Genomic DNA, 25137 nt, shown 5'->3' with positions numbered 1-25137 from the left:
CAAGGATGAAAGTACCAATAAGTAGCGAACAATGTATTATCAGGAAAAGCCTAATAATCATACGTAAATCCCCATTACTGACAGACTGACGGAGCATAATGTTGTAGACTGTATAGTGTTTACTTTTTCAATCATTTATGCTTGATAACAACCTCTTTGTTTTAATTCAAAATAAGGACAGACTTTTTAAATTAAGAAACTAAGAGTAGCTTTGATATTTATATTTAGAACTAGATAGTAATAACCATGAAAACCATGAAGGATAAATAATTTTTATTTTTGTGTATGTGATTGTGGACGTGTTAAATGAAGTGTTTGGCTAATAATCAACCTTAAACTGCACGGCCTTTGTCTGGAAGTGCTAGCTGCGACATGCAAGTTTTTAATTATTTGATAATTTGTTATTGTATTGTAAGGCGAGCAGGGAAATAATAAATTAAATTTATCAGTAATCTAATTTTATTGTAAATGAAATATCAAGTCAGGAAATGGGTTTTAGAATTTTAATTCTTAAAAACAATTTCCATTATGTCTTCGAAACCGGTTGACATCCACTGAATAAGACCAGTTTTCAATCAAACTGAAAACTCATGTAAAGCATCGTTTTACAGGCAATTTTCCACAAATATTAAAAAGATAAAAATATTGAAATTATTATCAGTTTTGTTAGCCATGAGCTTCGGTCCCTCAGGTCTAACAAAACTGGTTTTTAATCTTAAAATTTTTCCGCGAAAAGCTTTCTATGATACGATGCGATAAATAACTATTCTCACAGTTTGCCTTGATATTTTTCCTTTACCTAAAATAATTAAAAAACATAATTTAAAGTCTTACAACTAATTTCATAAAATAATTAAGCACATAACAAAAAAAACTATAAAAAGTAAATTAAATAAAAATTGTATAGTCTAGCCTAAGATGAGACAATTTTAAAGGCCATCCCATACTATCAAATTTAATAGAAATATTATAGAGTGCTCTTACACATATTATGAAAATGTTTTGTATAGAATTTATACATAAAACTGAATGCTTATTTTCAAAGATAACAAACTAAAAGTAAAGATTTTTTAACCTAAATTTCCATTGAATTCACTTCGTAAAAAAAGACTTATACAAAGCTTTCCTTTAGTGTAACAACGTTTGTGAGATCTTTAAAAACTATTTAAAAAATATAATAAGCTATGTACATAAATGCATAAATAAAAAATATAGCTATATTGAAGCATCCAATTGTGATTTCTAAAAACATATTTATGATTAATGCTCTAATAAAACCCCAACTTAATCCCTTTTTTTTGGAAGATCCAGACCCGTGGGGCTTTCCTTGATGCCTTTACTTTACCTAACCCAAAACCCAAATTGGGCATCACAAAGAACGAGGAATTAATAATTGCAACAGTCTATTTTTAATTTGTCTCTTATAGAATCCTGTCATGGACAGCTATCCTGACCAAGAAGCATCAAATTATTTAGCGGCTAGGTGCTAATTCATAAGAATCAGTCACAGAATCCCCCCCCCCCCCCTAAATATAGGGTCCTCTGATAGATTGTCACATATAGTAACAGCTTATTTCAAGACTATGCATTGTAATGATATTTGTGTGATCTTAAAGTAAGAAAAAAAACAATATTCAAAAATTTTCAAGGGTTTCCAAATTATTAAGTTACAAAGAGTGAAACAATGTTACAATTTCTTTTTCAATAAAAACACCCAATGTAAAATTAAAAAGGTTTAAACTTTTTTCTGAATGGCTTAGAAACCCATTAATATCCGTTGGATTAGAACCAGTTATGTGACATGCTAAAAAAGATTGATGTATCAATTTTTAAAGTTAAATTTTCTACGAATAACATTAAAAATCATAAAATTAATAACAGCTTTAATCTTATAATTTTTCATTTTTGTATCAAAAATAAACAGCAAAACATATGACGGTCGAAATAAGTAATTTATTATTAAGTATTAGTTATTTGGTCTAATAATTTAAGACATCCATCTTAAACAGAAGCTAAGAAAACTTTTTTTCAACCATAACAATATTTAGAGATATAGATTTTGGTTGTCATTTACAAGACTTCTAAAGTCTATTTATAATAGAAGTTAGAAAAATCAGATTTGTACCGCAGAAAAATGGACAACTTGTTTTAAAATAGGCGATGAAATGTTTTCAAAAATTTCAGCCGTTTGTATAGCAAACAATTTAATTGTTTCTTACAGATGAATGGATTAAATAATTATTAATTATATAGAAGCCTCGCGTATAAAAAATTTAAACAGATAATCGTTCCAATTTGGCATCCTTGACTTCAAACAAGAAAAATATTAGATAAGTACATGTCTTTAAATCATTTCATTATGCTTAATGAGAAACTCATTAAAAATAAATGTAATTATTTTATGGGTTATTTTATTGTAATTGATAACTTTAATGACATGTCATTATGTAAAAATTATTTTTGTCTGAAGCTTAAGATCTTCAATAGGTTTATCTTTTTCAAGTAAGCTTCACATCGACCATGTGAAGGTTTTAGGCATTTTTTTAGTTGAAGTCTTGATTTGGCTTTAAGCTATTTTCTATCTCCTCACTGGGCCATCGAATAAAAAACTAAAGGATTTTTAAAAGTCATTTTTATAGAAGTTTAAAGTAATTGTTTAATTGCGAGTTTGATAATATATATTTATCTAATGGTATTATATACAACTTTCCGTGGATAGTAAAAGTAAAAATTATTTTAAGATTAATTCCATTTTTGGCCGGGCCTATGATTTTATGATTTTTATTTATCTTTCGTAAAAAGTTGTCTAAAATACGATGATTTTTAAGTCTGACTGAGAAACGGTTTTAATCCTGCGGATATTAAGCGGTTTCGAAGCCATACTGGAAAAAATAATTTTAATGAAAATAATTTCCTAGTGATAACAATTTCCTATAATGTAAAGTAGCAAGGTTTTTTACCTTAAGCTTAAGTTCTAGAAAAGCTTAAGGTAAAAAACTTAAGACAAAGGAACCATTTAATTTCTATAAAAAATATATTCAGAAACATTATTTCCTTACAAAAAACAAATTCATAAAAAACCTTCCAATAAAGTTTAAGAGAAGTAAAAATCTTTCATTTTTTGCCGCTACTTAATTCTTTGGCGGCAGTCGCTAACATCGGATGTAGGCGGAGCAAAAAATGCTACCCTTCCCCTTTCTACTATTTATCTTTTTAATAAAAAAGAATGGGAGGGGGAAGAGGGGGAGGAGATAATAAGGGGGGCACACTTCAAGACGAAGGAAGTCGGAGATTAAATGCTTCTTAAGAGTCATACTCGTAAAAATTTAAAGGGGGGAGGGAGGGAGAGAATTAAAAGTATAATCAACTAATGGGGGAAGCGAATTAATAAAATGGGGAAGGAGGACAATTTTATTGCTTTTGAATCCCCTCACATGTGTTCGGTCAGTTACTGGTTCGTTTGTCAAACTGATAACATATCATATTACAAATATAATTATAGATAATTTAATAAACTATATTTTGATACTTTAGACTTAAAGTGTTGTCTTATATTTCAATGAAAAGACAAATAAGTGTTCAAAGGATAATTACAGTGTAAAATTAATAGTTATTGTGGTTCTGTGACCGATACTTACTAGCCGTGACTGGAAGACATGACCAGTGTCCTCTGCTGATGACCGTTTTGTAAGATTATAGAAAGATTGTAAAAAGTGGACCATCATGCATCCTTTAAATCAGGTATTTTTTTATGATTAATATCCCAAATTTTCGCTAGCTATAGACTACAACTACTTTGAATATTGTGTTTTAAGGAAGGGTCATTGGACTATAATTATTCTGGTACCCATAGTTTTAAAACCACGTTATCTTATAAAACTTTGGGTGCTTTCACAGAAATTTGATTGGTTGGTAAAAAACAAGTAGTGTCCAAACAATTCAACCAATAATTTTAATCTATTGAAGGGTTGATCTTGTTTATCATTACTTGGGATGTATATTAATTTTACGTCAATTGTCTTTTCCTTTTTATAATATCTTTAAAGCCGTGATATGTATTTTATTAAGTAGCATCGAACTGCTTCGGCCAAAAATAAGATGTCTAATTCAGCTCCATTTCGATGCAAAAATATGGAGCCGTTACTTTTAAATCAGCTTTGCTCCTGCTCTACCTCTACGGAAAAAGCGCATTTTATTTATATACTAACTTGCATAATTAATACAATTTGTTTGTGTTATTTTAACAGATGGGAAAGTTGTAGAAAATAGTTTAAAAATATTCAATGAACATAATTGCATTTTCTTACGTAAAGAAAGGAGTTAAAAGATCCTTTTCTAAGCTAACAATTTGATTTCTAAAGGTTTCTAAACTGATTTTTTTATACCCATACACATTTAAAATTTGAGCCGAATCAATTTACGATCCCCGCATGGTTAAGCTACATTAGGAAACCATATATAATTTAGAAAAAAAACAGAAAATCCGAAAATATTAAATACTAAAACCATCTTACCACTATAAACCTAAAAATTCCTTAGTTTCTTTAAATTTATCAAGATTAAAATTAAATTAATTTTATAGCTTCTCTTGAAAGCAAAGCATTATAAGATTTGTAAAATAAATTGGATAAATGACCCACCACTCAATTTTATACTTTGTTTACATCTTGAACTTTTTAATGGGTGGAAATCAGCAAATTAAAGAAATGCTGCAATCATAAAAAAATCCATGTAACAATTCAGAGATACGGAAAGTGTCACGTGTGACGTCATAAAATTCGTCCAAATCCATCCCTTTTTTAGAGGTTTTCTTTCTCACTTCTCCACTAATCCTTCCTTTTTAGACGTATTTTTATGACGTCACACATGACACTTTCCGTATCTCATACAATTTATGAACCCTAGTTTATGGCAATTATTAATATTTTCAGTATGGCTTGGAAACCAATTAATATTTGCTGTATTGGAACTGATTCTGAGCCATGCTGAAAAAATATGTATAGTACTATAGACAATTTTCCAAGAAGAATAAATAACTAAAATCATAAAATTAATTCGGAATTTGGAATAAGTTTTCATTTTACTATCCGGGGAATGCTGTCTATAATACGATGCGATATATACCAATTTTGATTCGCTGCATGTAACTAGCTATTACGAACCAACGTCAAGTATATGTGTGTGTTTAAGACTTAAAAGAGGCAATAAAGCCATCGTTTAATTTGTAAACAAAACCAACTTAAAAGTCAAAATTGTAAGCTTGTCTCTGCCTATGTGAAGTTTTTATATTCAATTTAAGCTTTAACTGAAAACTTATTTTTAACCAAAATTGGATGAGTTTTAGAATATTTTATCCCCAGCCCCTGTACGTTATCTAAAATTTTCTTTGTCTAACCTAACCAGTTATCGAAAAGTGATATGAGGAATTTTGTCTTTTTTTTGGCCTAAATGATATCATAGCGTAGAGTGATTGGCCTAATGTTAACCCATAAGTAATAAAATCGGGGTGTGTACTTTACTTTCTCGTAATAAAATTTAGGCTATTTCTAAAGTTAGCTAATTACAATACAATAACAGCATTCAATTGCATTATTTAGCTTATAATCTACTGTTATAGTGAATATAAATCAACACTAGAACTAACCTACAGGATGTTACTCACTTTGACTTCAATATATTTTCAACAAACAAACAGAAAATCTATGTCTTGCATTAGAAATAAATTAGAGTAGTAACTTTTCCAGTATGGCTTCGAAAATGATATATTAGAACTGGAACTCAGCCATACTGAAAAGTCATGTATAGCATCGTATTATATACAATTTTCCGTGAAAATAAAAATCATAAGATTAATACCAGTTTTGTCAGCGCGAGCCTTTGGCCCCACAGGACTAACAAAACTGGTCTTATAATCTTTTATTTTAATATCCACGGAAAGCTGTCTATAATACGATGCTTTTTCTATTATCGTTACATCAGTAATTTTGAAATACTTTAAAAATAAATTAAGATTAATATTCACTTTATTATAACCGGTTCTCAGGCATACTGAAAAGTCATGTATAGCATCGTAATACATACAATTTTCCGTGATTATAAAAATCATAAAAATAATACCAGTTTTGTTACCCCGAGCCTTTGACCCCACAGGTCTAACAAAACTGGCCTTATAATCTTTTACAATAATATCAACGGAAAGCTGTCCATAATACGATGCTATATCTATTATCGTTGCATCAGTAATTTTGAAATACTTATAAATTTAGTTATATTGAATTTTTGTAATTGAGTAAGAAAAAGAGAAAAATGTTTATTGAGTTATCCAAAGCTTTCAGAAGGATCATAAAAACTAAAAGTTGTTGGGAGTGGAACAAATTAAAATTCACTTTTGATTCAAATTGTAAAAATTTACAATGGCCGTTTTATTTATAAATTCAACGGTTAACAAAAATATATTCATTTTTGACGGGTACTTTAACACAAAGTACCTTTTTAGGCACTAAACCCTCCTTATGGCAATAAGTGAGAAAGGATAATTTTTTGTTTTGTTTATTACTTATGGTTAGGTTATATTGGGTAGTGGGTTGTCCCCACAAGGAAGAGACCACCCAAAAACATTAAGATAATAAAGTTTAGACTTGGGGTTACAATTCTACCTACCAACTCTCCCTTACAACAATACTGATATGGAAAATACTTTAGCTAATTAATTTTTAATTCTAGCACGAAGCTCCCCGCGTAGAACTGGAGGATTCAGACCTCTGGGACAAGTTTAAGAACCTAACAAATGAAATGATTGTCACCAAGAACGGACGGCGGATGTTTCCTGTTATAAAGGTAATTTAACTTCATGTATTTTGTAGCTTGACGAAGTGTCTCAAAAATCAGCCTTGTGACGTCATTAAAATTAGGGAGATGAGAGGAGAAGTGGAAAAGAAAACCCCTAAAAAAGAGATGGATAATCCCTGATTTTTATGACGTCACAAGGCTGATTTTTTTAGACACTTTGTAAAGCTACTGTATTTTTATGGGCAGGAAGGAAACATTTAGATATTCATCACACGAGTCCTCATTTTTTTTATTCATTCGCTAGCTTAACAAGTTTAGGGACTTCTATAGAATTTTGATGGTTGGTTCATTAAGTTGAGTGTCCAAACATTTGACCACTAATTTTTGTATCATCATTGTGGATCTACATCAATTTATCGGCCATTGTCTTACCCTTTAGAGCCCTTTATATTTTACCTATTGTTTTGTTAGAGATTTTATGATTAATAATTATTTTGCTTTCTAGGTTCGTATCTCAGGCTTGAATCCCAGCGCCATGTACAGCGTCCTCCTGGAATTTGTCCAGGTAGAGAACCATCGCTGGAAATACGTGAACGGCGAGTGGCTGGCCGGCGGAAAGGCGGAGCCGGCACCACAAAACGCCGTGTACATCCACCCCGACAGCCCAAATTTCGGCGCCCACTGGCAGAGTGATCAGATTAATTTTGCCAAAGTGAAGTTGACAAACAAGACGAAAGGGTCAGGACAGATTATGCTCAACAGTCTTCATAAATATGAACCAAGAATTCATATTGTACAGGTAAAATAAACTTTTATTAATTTTTGGTACACCCTTTAAAAAAAGGAATTCAGTTGTAACATTTTCCTCTTATTCAAATCTTTTGTAAAACCACGAAAAACACAGAAATTTTGTTTTTGAAATTAAACTTTCATTGTATTTACATTTTCGAATAATTGGAAAAAAATATTTCAAGTCCCTCTTTGAATAAGTAAGATGTCTGTCCGTGTGATATTTGCAATGCCTTTACATAAAAGGATATTAAATCTTTATTTTGAAAGGCATTATATTTTTGTATATACTTTATTTTTTGTTTTATCTGAAACTTTATACCACCTGTGCAAAAGAAATTTCTATTATTTCATTAAAAATATATTAATTAAAATGAATATTAACTTTATGATTATTTTAGGTGCCTGGAACAAACGGCGATAAGCAGCACGCCTGGACTTTCCCGTTTCCCGCCACACAATTCGTCGCCGTTACCGCCTATCAAAACGAGGACGTAACTGCATTAAAAATCAAACACAACCCATTCGCCAAAGCCTTCCTGGACGCCAAGGAACGTCCGTCTGCCGTTGGATATTCAAGCAGCGCCGCCGGCAGGCAATACGGCGGAAATTCCAGAACTGCCAGCCTGCATGATTGGTATGTGAACTCGAGTAGTTCGTACACCCGCTCCAGATTCTCTCCCTACACCCTGCATCATAGGCCTGCTCATGGAGGCGATGCTGGTATGGTTAGATCCAACCATCATGCAATAAAAGAGGAGTTTACCTACAACAATCCTAATTACTATAATCATTATCCTTTCCAAAGTCATCATGGTGTACATCCACATCATGTAGCAGCTAACCTGTTCAGCAGCCACAGTCACCATCATGCTGCAGCCGCCTATGGCAGTGCTAGTGTACCCGTTTCAACGGCTGCTTTGTCTATGGGTTCTCCGACAGCGGCTGCTGCTGAATCTACCTCAGTGCCGTTGGCAGCTTCATCACCCGGCAGCCATTCATCCACATCATCCTGTCACAATTCTCCAACCCCGGAGCCGCCAGCATTAATATCCACCACCTCAACACCTCTGTCTGGACTCTACCCGCCTGGTCCCACCAACAACACACCGCCCTCCATGTATCCAGCGGCCACTACGCCTTCCTCAGAATCCGCAACAAGTCCACTGGCCGTTAACTCAAGCAGCGGTTATATTCTACCAACAATGTCGCCGTATGATTATCAGTATCAGTACCCAAACTATTTACCTGAAGATTTTTACAATTCTCCCTCTACAACGTCCAGTAATGCTACCGGCGGAGGTGGCAACCAAACAGATTACAATACCTGTCTGAACAACAGTCCTTCAAGCTATGTCAACCCATCAAGCCCTTCCCAATCCCAATCCCTGTACCCAGACGCGAGCTCATACAATCATTACCAACACCTGTACAGCCTAGGTGCTACACATAATGCCAGGTTAGATGATTATGCTGAAGCATACAGCCATGACAATGATATTGCTGCAAGCATGAAACTGGAACCTGTTGACCAAACCAACACAAGCAGTGCCTCCTATTCATCACCTGACAGAACACGGGAGGATTCTCCTGTTGGTGCTGCTGGTAGTCACCACGATAAGGAGGATGAGCTGGATCCAGGTATGCTGGAGGCGCCAGGTCTCCAAGTTATGACTGCAGCTTACAATCATCAGCATCATACAAGTCAGACAACATGGCAAAATATTCAACAAAGACATGAAGAAAATGTCAAGTGTTAAATAAAAAACTTTAAAATATCTATAAAATTTTGTAAAAAGCATTTATTATTGTTCATAAAAATTGCTTTGGTTTAAGCTTTAAATGTAATTTTGATGTCTCGAAAAAAAAGGTGAAAAATAAACTTATTAGTGATAAAAGTCTCCTACTTGGAAAGTTTTTGAATTTAAAAAACTTTTCTTTTGCATTTCAAAAAAAAAGTAAAATACCTATACAAGATGAAAGTACAAATGTAAATGATATATTATTAAAATCATGAATCTAGCATATATGTAAAAAATACAAAATTATTTTGAAAAATTTAAATTATAATGATTAGGTACCTAGTAGGTATTGTATAATATTTTCATAAGTAAATAATATTTTTATTTATTTTATATATATTGTTTGATATGATTTAATAAAATTTAAAAATAAAAATATTTTTAATTATTTAGAAGTAACAATTTTAATAGAACTTCTTTTAGTTTATGGGGGAGGGCAGACACCCCGAAAAATGGCCTTAAACCTTTAAATTAGGAAACCTTAATTGTTAACAAAAAATTGAATAATTGAAACTAGATTTATCCTTTTATATATAGTAATTAGGATTTTTTAGTTTGAAGCTTAAGATTTCAATAACTATTGAACTGATTGGGTTCTTCATTTTTGGGAAGTTTCATATAGGTCCCAGGATGGTTCTAGGCTATCAGATTTTTATTTGTAACTTAATACATTATAAACAGGCTCACTAGATGCTAGGGACGCAGCCGCTAGTCATTTAAAAAAGCAATATATTAAATTTTGATATCACAGACGACATTTAAAAGCAGCTTAGAGATTGCGTAAGTAAATTGTCTTTGAACTGAACAGTTGTTTGCTTTCTAGCGCGTAGGCGTATTATAGATGCGCGTAAATGCACGAAGCTTGTTTTGGTTGGGCGCGCAGATGAGCTAAGCAAGCAGGTAGTTGGAGTATATAGTCTAAACAAAGTGACAAAAAAGTGATTCATTTTGGTTAATACTTTCATTTTTATGCATATGGCTATGCTTTTATATAAAAAGGGTATTAATTAATGCTTTTTTAAACAGAATTTAACATTTTTATAATATATTTCACTAAAATTATGAGAAACTTTATTAATAAATTGTCGTTTTACATATATTTAGGTGAGTTTTGACTAATATATGCATTTTTTTTTTATAAATAAAGATTTTTTTGGGAGTTTTTAATTTAATGTTTAGAGGGGAGGGAGGAGTAGGGGGCTGATAATCCTTCGAATTCGTCAAAATTCTTAACCTGAATCATTACTGGCCGTTTGCTTTTACTAAATAGTAGACTGTTTGATCCATCTGTTTACAAGATCTTAATGGACAAAAAATATAAATTTGATACTTTGTCGAATCTATTGTTGTGTAATTGTATCTCCCTATAATCTATAAAAGTTTTGATAGTTAGTCTAAAACCATTCCTGGAGAATTAAACGGTTCAACCGTTAACGAGACACCCCCCCCCCCCCCCTACACACGCACAAACAAACACACACACATCTTGCTTTTTTCTTTTATTATAAATATATTTGTATTTTTTTCCAGAGCAAGCAAAACAATTCGCAAAAATGTTGTTATCCTGTTCCCTGTTAATGTTGGTAGCCTCCCTGGTGACTGCTGGACCTACCCTGTACAAGCTGGATGGTGATATGGCTGAGGAGATCAAGATTCCTGTCAGCAGCACTGGTATGTAGGTAGCTTGGGGCACTTGTGTGAATGGGGTGGTGGGTCGGCCCTCCACTTTTGATTTTCACAAAAAAAAAAGACTATAGCGCGAAGCAACTATAGTGGTGTAAGAAATGTCTAATTACACCTGATATGACAAGAGGGGTGTCAACACCCCCCATAAAATTGAAAGCAGGAAAGGCCTGCATTCCTTTTCCCTACCCTAATGTCCCCCCCCCCTCTAGGTGAATCGCTTTAATAATATGAATAATGAGTAAAAAGTTTTGTATTTAGATAATGTTATGTAGTCAGTCTCAATGTCATTTTATGCCATTATGTCGATAAGTCACTCAAGACCCCTTCTTTTCTTGACAAAATTATATGTCGGCAGAAAGACACTTGTTTTGACAGATCATTTCAAAGCGTCCCAATAGAACACAGACTTACAGTCAAATTCTTTGAAAGTTTGACAAAACCCAATAATTAAACAATAAATGAGAATTTATTTCAGTAATCCCCCTGGATTCCCTCCCGGAGATAGAAGTGGGATTCGGGTTTGGATTTGATAAGAAGGAGAAAGGAAAGAAACCATCATTCTTGAAGGTAAACTATTCTTTTGGCACCTGGATGCGGAGCTACTCTATAACTAACTTCTTACCAAAATATTTACATATTCTCTGTTTCATTTCTTATTTTCTTAATCTTTCTTTTTTTCTTTCCCTTAAATCTTTTAATTTGCTGCCCTATGTTTTGCTTATAAAGTCAAATAGATTCTCTAAGAATGGGTCCCAAAAATTTTTACAATCCTCTTAAACCAAAATTAATGAAGATGTAATACAGACAACAAGAGGGATGTTTTTTATTGTCAGAGGGTGGGTACACCCCCTTACATAATCCAAATAATCAAAAGAAAAACAAGAGTCCTTTGGTTGGTAAATTGGGAATAGTCCCTTTTGTGGCAACGCCCCTGAAGGGGCGATACGTTGTATTTTTAAAATGGCTTTTAATCGGTTATTTTAGGTTATATTGGGTTAGGTGATTGCCCCGCAGGGGCTAGAAATAGTAAAAGCTACTGTGAAAATACGAAGAATCGCCCCTTAAGAGGCGTTGCCACGAAAGGGACTATACCCGATAATTTTTTACACACCCTCCTTAAATTCAATTAGGGTGTGATTTTTTAGCATCACACCACTTTTTTTTTTTGATGTATATGGGGGTTGTAGACCATTGTCACGGGGAGGGGGTTGATTAGTGTGTGCACCTAAGGAGGGGGTGTATCCAACCCCTGTTAAATTTGCCAGGGGGTGTAAACAACTCCCACAATCCATTTCTGCGCGCATCTGTTCTACTAATGTTTTTTTACCTAATTTTTAATTTTACCAATAATGTTATTATAATTGCAGGACATCAAACTGATCACCTCCAAGAACAAACACAGATTCGTAGCTCCAGCAGGTGTACAGAAACTATCCAAGGCTGACTTTGAAAACTTTGCCAGAGGATAAACAAAATAATATTTGTTTTTTAGATTTCTTAAAACCCTTTCTTTTATTTACCAGTTTAGTTTATTTTAAATTGCTCAAAACTAAATACCTTTAAAGAAAACTATAACACCTTACTGCTACTATTTTTGTGATTTTCTAATATAGTAGGGCATTTTACATTATAATGCAATTAGAATATTAAAATATTAAAACTACTAAAAATAATTAATTTCTGTTTCAGTAAAATTTTGTAAGATATGTTTTTATGAACTGAATTCAGCCATACCAAAACTAAGTCAATATAATTGTAATAAATAATTAATAAATTTAGTCTCTTATTACTTTTTTATTATTTTCATGAAGGGAGCTGACATTGCAGTGTAAATCAAACTGGTCCCCAAAGATTTTGAACACGTTCCTTTATTCGCTGACAGTATTACTATGAGGACTTTGCTTAATAATGTGCTTGATTATATTGTCAAACGCCCTTTAGACATCCAACCTTTTTATTAAAAGACCTTTGCCTGTAAGTCCTGGCTGTACATGGTAATGAGTTGCACCATTTTTGGACTAAGGCATTTCCCCTATCATAACTATTTACGACGAGAACTTGACATAGCAGCAGTAGACACCACTTTTAACGTCTTTAGCTATGACGTCGTGTTGGGCCAAGAATTGAAATTATCACCTTCTCGACAACGAGCGGTCGCAACTAAAATTATGACGTTAATAGTTATTTATCGCATCTTATTTTATAGACAATTTCCCGCTGTTATTATAATAAAAAATTATAAGATTGAAACCAGTTTTGCTAGCTCCGAAGAGCCGAAGTCCCTGGCTAACAAAGCTGGTATTGATTTTATGATTTTTATTTCAATATTCATGGAAAATTATGTGCAATACGATGTTATACAAGTTTTTTCAGTATGGCGGAGAAACGGTTTAAATTCACCAGATATCAATAAGTTTCGAAGATATATTGGAAAAAAGGTCCAAAATAAAAAGATTAGAGTATATTGAGTTATTTCATTTAATAAAAAACAGAATATGCATTTTGAGCATTCAAAATCAAAAACGTTGGATAAAATAAAAATTCTTCTTTTTCTGTTAAATTTTATTCTATTTAAGAAAATATTTACATTTTAAGATTTAATACAGAATAATGGTACATTTTATATAAAGAAAATTAATTTGCTTAGCTATTAAAAATATATTAGATCTTAGTATACAGATCTACTAAATATAACAAAACTCATACTTGTTAACTTAAATGATTCTAATTTTATTTTTACTTATTTCTTTTCTAAAAATCTCTTATATACATTTTTATAAATATAAAGCTAATTTAAAAATATTTATTATAATTAAAATTTATTTAAAAAACAACATTTTTTGGTGACAAAATTAAGCATTTTTAAATGTAAATATGAGATAATTTACAAATAATATTAAATCATCAAATAATTTAAGATTTAAAAAAATCTTTGTTTAATAACGAACAAATGTATAAAGTTAAAGAGTAGATGCACTGCTGAAACTGTTTTGAGACTGTTTAATCATTGTTCCAGCATGGCTTTGAAACCGATTAATCCGCTGGATTAGAACCGGTTCTCAGCCATATTGAAATTCATGTATAACATCTTATTACAGACAATTTTCCACGAATATTAAAATCATAAAATTAATACCAGTTTGTTAGCCTGGGTCTTCGGTAACTTGGGGCTAACAAAACTGGTTTTTCATTTTAATATCCGCGGAAAGATGTCTATAATACGATGTGATAAAAATAACTATTGTCTACAACATAGCTCTTACACTTTCTCCATAATGATTCCGTCTGAAATTATAAATGATAGATTAGAAAAATTCTTTTACAAGCTTTCTATCATATGCCCTGTGACTCCTAATATAGCAGCAGTTAGAATGAATTGATTCCAGATTTCTTCACATGCAGCTCGGTTCAGATTTGATTCGCAGAATAAAATTTTAATTATTTTTAAAATTTCCATATAAAGTAAGGTTCAAGGACTGGGTACCAGGGTACTTCTTGCAAATAATTCTGATTTAAGAATTTCTTTCATTCCTATTTTTCTCCATTCCATACCGATTCCCTTTGGTTAAATTCCCCAAATCAGGTTCATACCCTGAGTTTACCCCGACAAAATACCAAAGTTTAAAGTTTAATTAAAATGATTAATTTTAAATCATGCCATCTAAATGGAAAGGTGATCAAATTTTAGTATTATACTTTAGAATATAGAAACACTAGTTTTTTAGGAACCAGGATTTGGAGACCTAATTTTTAAAGATTAAGTTACCTTATAGCTTCTCCAATAACATCACTTACATCAATGATTGAGATCTTTTCACTGCAAAATAAGCCATGTTTTATTATAATAAAGATATTAGTGCAACAGATTTAAGACAGCTTATAGTGACTAATAGAAAATTACGTCATACAATACAAATGACCAATGATAGGCCAGTATTTATTGTAATTGGACTATGGTAATATTTATACTGGTCTATTATTGGTCATTTATATTGTATGGCTTCATTTTTAATTAGGCACTAAAGCTGCTTCAGCATACTATAGATCCAGGAAAGGTTTTTAACTATTTTGACAGAGGTTACCTCCACCTTCCCAGAGAAATCTCAACCAAAAAATCCCCCCTTCCCCAACCCAAAAAGAATTTATGTTATTTTTTTCTTTTAAAAACCACAACTATAAGTGGAGGGTCCACTCAAGAGCATCTAGAGGCCTTTAGGGGCGTAGTATTTAATAAAATCATATATAAAGTAGTAATATTATTTTTTTAAGATTAAAATCTCGAAAATTGTTGGTCTGAATTAGTTGTACTGTTCATAAACGTCTTGTGGTGGTTTTAGGCTATTTTCCTGACTTTTTTCTAAAGTCTAGAGGCGGAGCAACTAGTAGTATTGAATAAATGTAAACATGACTGTTCCTAATGCTGGTTAACTCATTGCTAACAGTATTGGTCACAACTACTTTCTTCACTTCAGGCTGATCAAACAGAGAATCAGGAACCTACAATTACAAAAATGTAACTTTTCGTTGCTTTCCCTCAAAGTTGACTGTTCCTCTCTTATTTTTGAAATATTAAAAATAACGAGGTGGGAAGTTTTTATACCCAACCCCTGCGAAGAGCTCTGCTCTAACCCTGAAGGGCAAATACCTCATCTAACCGAAAGGTAATATACCAGATGCTTATTGGTACAGGGGATCTTCACAAAAAATTCCGTCTGTCTATCTTAAATAGTAGAAGAAAAGATTTCCCATAATATTACTTACGGACAGACATTGTGAATTATAAAATAGCTTTTTAAAAGATTACAGGAAGATGGCTACAGCTAGGGAAAAAAATTGTAAAAATAAGTATTTAACCTGTGAGAAAACAGCATGAGTTACGAGAATGTAAATAGTTGAGGCACCACCATTTCTAAAATGTAAAAATATAGAAAGATATTTATTTTCTTAATTACCTAAGTTTTAAAGCACAAAAAATCATTGATGGAAAAATGGACAAAGGGAGTTATAGTGCAGATATTTAGTAGTCATAATAAAGAGAAGGATAAGATAATTAACAAAAAATCTCTAAACATTTACTTATTACAAAATAAAAATCATGACCGTCAGACTGTAGGACCAAGTAAGTTGTAAACTTGGGGCTCTTTGATAGGGGGTAAAAAAAGTCTATCTTAAATGGCAGCCGGAAAAATCAAAGAGCAATACCATATGACTGATGGACAGACAAAGTAAATTATAGAGTAGCTTCTCTACTGAAAATATCTTACCCAACAAGATGGTTGACAGCATTATTGAGAGTGTAGCAGGTGTCAGCCATATCATCAACTAGAATTACTGTTTTACCAGCTACATCACCAGATATTATATGCTCAGAGTTGATCCTATAACAAGTGTCAGCCATATCATCAACAAGAATTACTGTCTTAACAGCTACATCACCAGATATCATATGCTCAGAGTTGATCCTATAACAAGTGTCAGCCATATCATCAACAAGAATTACTGTCTTAACAGCTACATCACCAGATATCATATGCTCAGAGTCGATCCTATAACAAGTGTCAGCCATATCATCAACAAGAATTACTGTCTTACCAGCTACATCACCAGATATTATATGCTCAGAGTTGATCCTATAACAAGTGTCAGTCATATCATCAACAAGAATTACTGTCTTAACAGCTACATCACCAGATATTATATGCTCAGAGTTGATCCTATTACAAGTGTCAGCCATATCATCAACAAGAATTACTGTCTTACCAGCTACATCACCAGATATCATATGCTCAGAGTCGATCCTATAACAAGTGTCAGCCATATCATCAACAAGAATTACTGTCTTACCAGCTACATCACCAGATATTATATGCTCAGAGTTGATCCTATAACAAGTGTCAGCCATATCATCAACAAGAATTACTGTCTTACCAGCTACATCACCAGATATTATATGCTCAGAGTTGATCCTATAACAAGTGTCAGCCATATCATCAACAAGAATTACTGTCTTAACAGCTACATCACCAGATATCATATGCTCAGAGTCGATCCTATAACAAGTGTCAGCCATATCATCAACAAGAATTACTGTCTTACCCAGCTCATACCAATAACAAAATTAATTCAGGAAAAAATCACGAAATCAATAAGTGTTTTTCAGCTGTCGTTGGGGGGCAACACATTGTAAAATTTACGACCTCTCCATTTGCCCCCCAAATATTATTTTAGATTTAATTCTCTTGTTGGTTATACCTTATTCCTGTGTCTTACCAGCTACATCACCAGATATTATATGCTCAGAGTTGATTCTATAACAAGTGTCAGCCATATCATCAACTAGAATAAATGTCTTACCAGCTACATCACCAGACATTATATGCTCAGAGTTGATCCTATTACAAGTGTCAGCCATGCCTTTCAACAAGAATAACTATCCGTTACGGAGGTACGTACCTATTTAGAACAGCTTCGCTTTTGAAAAACTAAATTCTAATTCATATATTGCCAGAGCATTATCAGCTTATTTGGGATGCGATACCAATGGGATATTATTTTAAGTAACATACAAAAAGACAACCATCCCCCCTGATTGAATGACCTTTATCCACTGTGCATGGCGATGAGTTGCGCCTGTTTATGGGCCAAGGCATTATCAATACTTTCACTATTAGTGTCACGGGCCAGGCATAGCAACTGTACATAGCATTTCAACATCTCTAGTATGATACGGTGTTGACTAGGCTCGAACATGGCACCTCCCCGACAGCAAGCAGTCTCGCTCTCATTTACATTAATGCCGCGGGTTAATTGATATAATAGTGTACCTGTCTCTGTGAATTAAAGCCATTGGAAGTCTAAGTCTCTCTGCAAAAGAACCTGTAAAGAAAATACATAATTATATAAATAGATTGTTAATATATCTAGTCTTTGGTACCATTCAGTTTACAGTCCTTCTGTTCTAAAAAAATTGCTTGGACTGGACACCTATAATTTACATAGTTGTTTCCTATTACAGGATATTTTAGATTTGTTGAAGTAAAACTAATATGTTTGCTCTGTACCTGGATAATTCACCAATGTTAGCTGGCGTCCAGGATCGTGATGAAACCTGTACCTACTTTTCTAGTGCCCCCTTCATCAGTTGAACAGATTACATCTTTATCCTACACAAAACCTGTACCTGCTCTTCTGGTGCCTCCTTCATCAGGTGAACAGATTACATCTTTATCCTACACAAAACCTGTACCTGCTCTTCTGGTGCCTCCTTTATCAGGTGAACAGATTACAGCTTTATCCTACACAAAACCTGTACCTGCTCTTCTGGTGCCTCCTTCATCAGGTAAACAGATTACATCTTTATCCTACACAAAACCTGTACCTGCTCTTCTGGTGCCTCCTTCATCAGGTGAACAGATTACTGCTTTATCCTACACAAAAACCTGTACCTGCTCTTCTGGTGCCTCCTTCATCAGGTGAACAGATTACAGCTCAATCCTACACGAAAACCTGTACCTGCTCTTCTAGTGCCTCCTTCATCAGGTGAACAGATTACAGCTTAATCCTACACGAAAACCTGTACCTGCTCTTCTGGTGCCTCCTTCATCAGGTGAACAGATTACAGCTTTATCCCATCCAGGAACATTCTCTTTTACCCACCTACATCAAAATATAATTTTATGAAACCTTTAAAACAAACATTAGAATTGTTATTATTGAGACAAATTGTGTTGTCTTTAAGTATAAAAGTTTAAGTGTAAAAAAGAATAGAATGTACATAAGCTATATGTAACTCTGCCCACAGGGTGGAGACCCTGCGCCGAATTTCTATTGGGTCTTTGAAATAAGCTAATAGCATAGAAAATAAAAACGACCGAGTCCCTACATATAAAACTAAAAGCAATTTGCTAGCAGACAAAAAGGGCCTTTACCACTTAGGGCAGAAGTTGTCTGGATTATATTTATACATTAATTTGTAGTAAACATAAAAATAAAAATTAGAGATTTTTTCAGATAGTCAGTCACTTAAAAAAAGAATTTACCTCTCAAAAAGAAATCTGGCAGTCAAACAGTCCACTGGAATTGTGAAAAATGCTTCTGTTTGAGGAGAATGAATGTCGACAGTTATCACCTTCACAAAACCAAATGGACAGTTTAATCATTAAATTGTTTAATATCATTACACATTACATGCTATTTTTAAATCAATATACAACAATAGTACACGCTGCTATGTAGACAAATAATGTTGATATTAACCAGGAAAGTATATTAAAAAGGTTATTTAATTCCACATGGGTTATTCTATTTCAGTTTTTAAAATCTGCCTTTTAAAATTTAAGGAGTTTACCCCCCCCCCCCCCCCCGCCCCGCAAAAAAAATGTTTTACCTGGCTTGTGCCAGCAGTTTCCAGCATGCCAGCAATTATTTTGGTTGGAATAGGTTTTCTTTTCTCTGGCTCTTTATGATCACCCCTAATATAAATAAAATTAATAATCAAATATTCTATATTTCTTTTATAATCTTACCTAACTTGAAATATTGATTTTAGGTAGTAAAAGTGTCGCTTAAAATAGGGGACAAATTAAAAACTTTTGGCCGAACATTTCCTTCTAATATGACATTAATCGGAATAGTTGTAACATTTATTCCCTTTTTAGGACACGTGTACTAGCTTTATTTTAAGTAGCATTTTTTGGCACTTGATGGGCTAAAGATTTGAAATCTTCCAACCTATATCCTTTTCCCTATCTATCATTCCTAGATGTTCTACTTGTCATACCTGGCATAAGGCAGAAGAGGTAGGACGGCAGTAATCCTTCTGGCACCTGCCAGCTTACAAGCCTAAATTAACAGATTTTTAATGGTCATCAAATTGATAATTCTTCGCTGCGGATTTAGCTTTTTTCATTTAATTCTTCATATGCGTTTTTTTCTCTACCCATTAGCATTTTACCTTAGCCTTCCGTCCGCGACTTAAATTTTCTCCCTCTGCAATTATGATTGAGAACTTATTCCTTTTTATAATTCCCTGGACCTATGAGCAAGTAATCTATCCTTAAATAAAAGTAACAGGATGTATATATGTCTATCTGCATCGAAGGATATCACTAACCGCTTATCCGATAGGGTTCACCTTAACATTTTTACCTGGACAAATATTACCTGAACAATTATTACCTGGACAAATATTACCTGGACAAATAATAGAAGCCCCATGAGATGATTGTTTGTGTCTCTTCCACTTGACTGCACTATGTACACATTTTACCTGGACAAATCGTAGAAGCCCCATGAGATGATTGTTTGTGTCTCTGCCACTTGACTGCACTATGTACACATTTTACCTGGACAAATATTACCTTGACAAATATTACCTGGACAAATAGAAGAAGCCCCATGAGATGATTGTTTGTGTCTCTTCCACTTGACTGCACTATGTACACATTTTACCTGGACAATTATTACCTGGACAAATATTACCTGAACAATTATTACCTGGACAAATAATAAAAGCCCCATGAGATGATTGTTTGTGTCTCTTCCACTTGACTGCACTATGTACACATTTTACCTGGACAATTATTACCTGGACAAATATTACCTGAACAATTATTACCTGGACAAATATTACCTGGACAAATAATAGAAGCCCCATGAGATGATTGTTTGTGTCTCTTCCACTTGACTGCACTATGTACACATTTTTACCCCGCACTGAATCCATTATTTCTACATCACTTTCACCTGAATAATTTTAATGTCGGTTTCCCTAAAAGTGCCTTGTTGAGCATATAATCCCCTATTTTTTCAATTAATTGAAAATATGGATGGAAGGCTTGATTGTACAATTTGAATTAATTGTCAGTGCCATAAATTGGAATATTAGAATTAAGAAAATAAAAAAATTAAATGGCTGGTACGTATGCAACATATGCACCAATGTACTCTAACAGCATTTGAGCAATTTAGTAGCATATACTCTGAAAGCAGTTAATAACAATACTGTTGAAATGAGTTAGTCAGTCATTGAAGAAAGCAAATACATATAGAGATGATAAGCATCTTGAATAGTTATATTATAGACAGCTTTCCGCGGTTAAAAAAATGAAAAATTATAAGATTAAAACCAGTTTTGTTAGCCCCGGTGGGCCGAAGGAAAGTTGTATTAATTTTATGGTTATTATCTTAATATTCGTAGAAAATTGTCTATAATACAATGCTATACACCATTTTTCATAATGGCTTACAACCGGTTCTAATGAAGCTGATATTATTCGAAGCCATACTGGAAAAATAATCTGAAAACCTACCATTTAGAAGAAGAGTGAAATCTGCCATACTCAATTGAACTCCGCAATATCTTGTAAAAAGTTACATCATAAATATTTTACTTTTTTAAAATAGGTAAAATCACGCAACCTTTCAAGATTTTATATAGATTAACTTTAGTAGTACAGCTATGCAAATCTGTCTGTTTGTCTGTCTGACTGAGTCTTTTAACAAAAATAGATTTTATTAGCAGCTATGCAGGATAGATGTCTGGTTTTTAACCACTTTTTTGTGCATTTTTCGATTATTTTTATGGTTTTAAAAATTTACTGAAGTGAAAAAGTCTTTTTCTTCCTAATTATTATTTGAGATATATTTCAGTAAACATGTAAAAATCTAATTTTGAATTTTATCATTTACAATTATGAAAAACTCCTTCCTAGCTACTTTTTTGCTCAGTTCTGGATTTGAAAGGCCACTAAACACCTAAAAATTATAAAATTGTTGAAATCAAAAATTTAGTTTTAAAAATCATTTTATACTGAATTCTTAAAATTAAATAAAATTCAAGATATAAAACTAGAATAATAAATTTCCCTTCGTAGAATGGATATAAAATAAGTGGATATATTGACAGGGGAAAATTTGTCGTAAATTTTGGTTGATGATATGGACCTCATTTATTAGTCGGTTCGTTTTTTTGGTTGGAGGGGAGGGAGTGGGGTAAAGGGGGTTGATGTGTATATCGTTATTTTAGCCAGCTGTTTGTATTACTTTATTAGAATCTGGTGCAACATCCAAGTTATTATTTATCGATTCTTCGCAGACACTTTAAAACTAAAAACTGTCTAACAAAATAAAACAACAATGTTAAAAATTAACAACAATTTGCTCAAGGGTTATGAGCATCGAGATTGTTAAAATAGGGGGATATACACACCCCCATCCCGGACACCCCTGCAAGAAAAATGGAAAACCTTCATATCATGATTTGAAACAGGATTCGTCATTTTGGTCACAGATCTGCTTCCTTCTACACCAATAACTAAAAATATTTCATACAAATTAAATAAATTCGGTGATTTTCCTGAAAGTGCCTAGTTGAGCTCAGGAACACCACCCCCTATATTTAGGAAAAAATTAAAATTAATGGGAAGGGAGTACTATTACGTATGTTGGTGTTATATTAGGATAGTTAAGGTTGTATTAGACACAGGATAGCCCTTAAGGGTTAGGGCATCTCAGGTATATGGACTGCCTGGTTAGGGGCTTTCACAGGGGTTAGGCAAAGAAATAAACTATCCCTAGTAAATTATTGTAATTTATTTAAAGATAACTGGGGAGAGGGGATTCAGTGTTCGTTAGGCGCTTTGAGTGAAAGCATCCTAAATTCTATAATGCTCTTACTTTGTATATGCCCATTTACCCTTGGCAGAGTTACATCAAACATAAATTTAAAGTTAACTTTATAATAATAAATTATCCAGGTATGAATAGTTATTTCTCGCATCGTATTATAAATAGCTTTTATAAACTAGTTTTAATCAAATGATTGTACAATTTTTTTATTCGTAGAAAACTGGATATAATACGGTGCTAGACATAGTTTTTTCGTATGGATTAGAACCGGTTCTAATCCACCTGATTCGAATGAATACGAGAAAAGTTATTTCTCGCATCGTATTATAAACGGTTTTCCGCGGATATAGAATGTACAATTATAAGATTATATGATTGTACATTTTTATATTCGTAGAAAACTGGATATAACACGGTGCTAGACATAGTTTTTTTCGTATGGATTAGAACCGGTTCTAATCCACCGGATTCGAATGAATACGAGAAAGTTAAATTCCAATTTATTGTATTTTTAACACCTTATAGATTGCCTAAACCATTTAACGAGAAGCATTTTATCCATATTAAATCATTCAAATTGCCCTTATTTGCTCTTGGGGATATTGTATCTCAGATAGGATAGCAATAGAAAAATGTGATACTTTATTTATTTTATTTAATCTAAAATATAATTTTATATCTCGTATATATTTAAGTTAATGATAACTAATCTATTCTCCAGTGTGGCTTCGAAAACAATTAATAACCGCTTGATTAGAACTGGTTCACAGCCATACTGAAAAATCATGTATAGCATCGTATAAAAGACAATCGTTCTCGAATAGTATTAAAATATAAATAAAAATTAATACCAGTTTTGTTAGCCTAGGCCTTCGGCCTTCGTAGCTAACAAAATTGATTTTAGTATATAACTTTTTTATTATATTATCCGTGGAAAGTTGTCTGTAATACGATGCGATACAGAGACAATTCAAATGGAGATCTTTAAATTATTTGTTGATTTAGAAAATGTCAGTCTGTCCAACAAAATAGAGATTTTTATTCTCTTTTTTTCGTGGAAAGTTGACTAAAATAAAATACTTGTGTTTTTTACTGGTTAGAACTGGTCTTTATTCGACTGAAATCACAAGGATCTATGGCTTTGCTGGTAATAAAGTTAATATGATCTCCAATTGACCCATTCCTGATATCTAGGAATTTTTCAAAATCTTTCTGTTACGGCTTCAAAACCGATTAATATCCGCTGGATTAACCAATTCTCAGCCACACTGAAAAATCTTAAATAGCATCGTATTAGAGACAATTTTCCACAAAAATTTAAACAAAAATCATAAAATTTGTTAGCCAAGGCATTCGGAAACAAAAAAAGGATTTAATCTTATGATTTTTCATTTTAATACCCGCGGACAGCTGTCTTTAATACGATGCGAAAAAATAACTTTTAAAATCATAAACCTGAGCCTGATTTTATCATTTTAAATCTTAACTATTCCATTTTACATGTTAAATTTTCATTTTTATTTTTGCCTAAATTACATTATTGTTTAAATGGCAACTACTCTATAACTAGGGTCTAGTCAACGTCATTACGTCACAACCTCTCTACATTTTTGTTAGCATCGTATTGCTTTGCTATCTGTGCACCTAACTGTCCTTTTTAAAAATCTTATTCTAAATTATTATTTTTAACTAAGAAACATTGATAATTTATTTTTGTACCTTAATTTGTAAATCTGGCATTTAAAAGCAGAATAGTTATTTCTCGTATCGTATTATAAACGGCTTTCCGCGGATATAGAATGTACAATTATGAGATTAAAACTAGTTTTTTTTAGCCCCGAGGTGCCGAAGGCAACGGCTAAAAAACTAGTTTTAATCTTATGATTGTACATTTCTATATTCGTAGAAAACTGGATATAATACGATGCTAGACATAGTTTTTTCGTATTGATGAGAACCGGTTCCTATCCACCGGATTCGAATGAATACGAGAAAATTGTTTATTAAATTCAGGACTCGAAAGCCACGCTTCAGCCTCAAATTTAAACCAGAAAAAAATGGATTGTCTGTTTAAGAACAGGTTTAAACACCCATATGAATTTTAGAGTTATAATTTGACAAGTTCACTGAGGCCTTTACGCGGCTGACGCGCGGCTGCCGAGCCCTGATATTCTAAATGTTTTGACATTAACAAATTTCACAGTAAACAGTCTTAAGTTGAAAACAATAGCAAAGAAATACAAAAAGTCCATAACATAGACAGGAAAGTAATTTTAATCCGAAATATACTACGACAGGTTGTTTGATTTAATTGGGGGAAGGGGGGGGGGGTTTCTAGGGGCGATTTCTTCTGCGAGGGTGTTGGTTTCCTCTCCCAAAACAATTATAAAACTTTCTAGGACCAATAAGAAGCTAAACTGTAAATGAGAACCATGTCGGTCCA

General features: G+C 32.9%; 4 protein-coding genes across 4 annotated transcripts in view; 2 read left to right on the top strand and 2 right to left on the bottom strand.

The window, feature by feature from the left end:
* Nucleotides 1-25137, bottom strand: part of tank (EI24 domain-containing protein tank) — a 228697-nt gene that overhangs the window by 60381 nt on the left and 143179 nt on the right. The window lies entirely within an intron of this gene.
* On the top strand, nucleotides 3446-9756 carry byn (T-domain transcriptional activator brachyenteron). The gene is made up of 4 exons (XM_080173509.1): nucleotides 3446-3741; nucleotides 6724-6837; nucleotides 7295-7588; nucleotides 7980-9756. The coding sequence occupies exons 1-4, from the start codon at nucleotides 3724-3726 to the stop codon at nucleotides 9336-9338; spliced, it is 1785 nt and encodes a 594-aa protein (XP_080029635.1). The 5' UTR covers nucleotides 3446-3723; the 3' UTR covers nucleotides 9339-9756.
* Nucleotides 10908-12674, top strand: LOC145330524 (uncharacterized). The gene is made up of 3 exons (XM_080175150.1): nucleotides 10908-11051; nucleotides 11542-11633; nucleotides 12434-12674. The coding sequence occupies exons 1-3, from the start codon at nucleotides 10934-10936 to the stop codon at nucleotides 12533-12535; spliced, it is 312 nt and encodes a 103-aa protein (XP_080031276.1). The 5' UTR covers nucleotides 10908-10933; the 3' UTR covers nucleotides 12536-12674.
* LOC145329411 (ribose-phosphate pyrophosphokinase 2-like) lies at nucleotides 13614-24223 on the bottom strand. The gene is made up of 15 exons (XM_080173520.1): nucleotides 24150-24223; nucleotides 22313-22380; nucleotides 21777-21821; nucleotides 21377-21428; nucleotides 20698-20810; nucleotides 19846-19907; nucleotides 19453-19537; nucleotides 19106-19194; nucleotides 18646-18722; nucleotides 17891-17942; nucleotides 16331-16444; nucleotides 15921-15975; nucleotides 15483-15563; nucleotides 14833-14885; nucleotides 13614-14351 (listed from the first exon to the last, which is right to left on the bottom strand). Exons 1-15 carry the CDS (start codon nucleotides 24166-24168, stop codon nucleotides 14312-14314), a joined length of 1005 nt encoding a protein of 334 aa, XP_080029646.1. The 5' UTR covers nucleotides 24169-24223; the 3' UTR covers nucleotides 13614-14311.

This window comes from Acartia tonsa, chromosome 10, assembly GCF_053477335.1.
Source record: "Acartia tonsa isolate MP-2025a chromosome 10, ASM5347733v1, whole genome shotgun sequence".
NCBI classification, from domain to species: Eukaryota; Metazoa; Arthropoda; class Copepoda; order Calanoida; family Acartiidae; genus Acartia; species Acartia tonsa.
The sequence above is the reverse complement of the archived record's forward strand: the minus strand, read 5'-3'. Positions and strand labels throughout refer to the sequence as shown.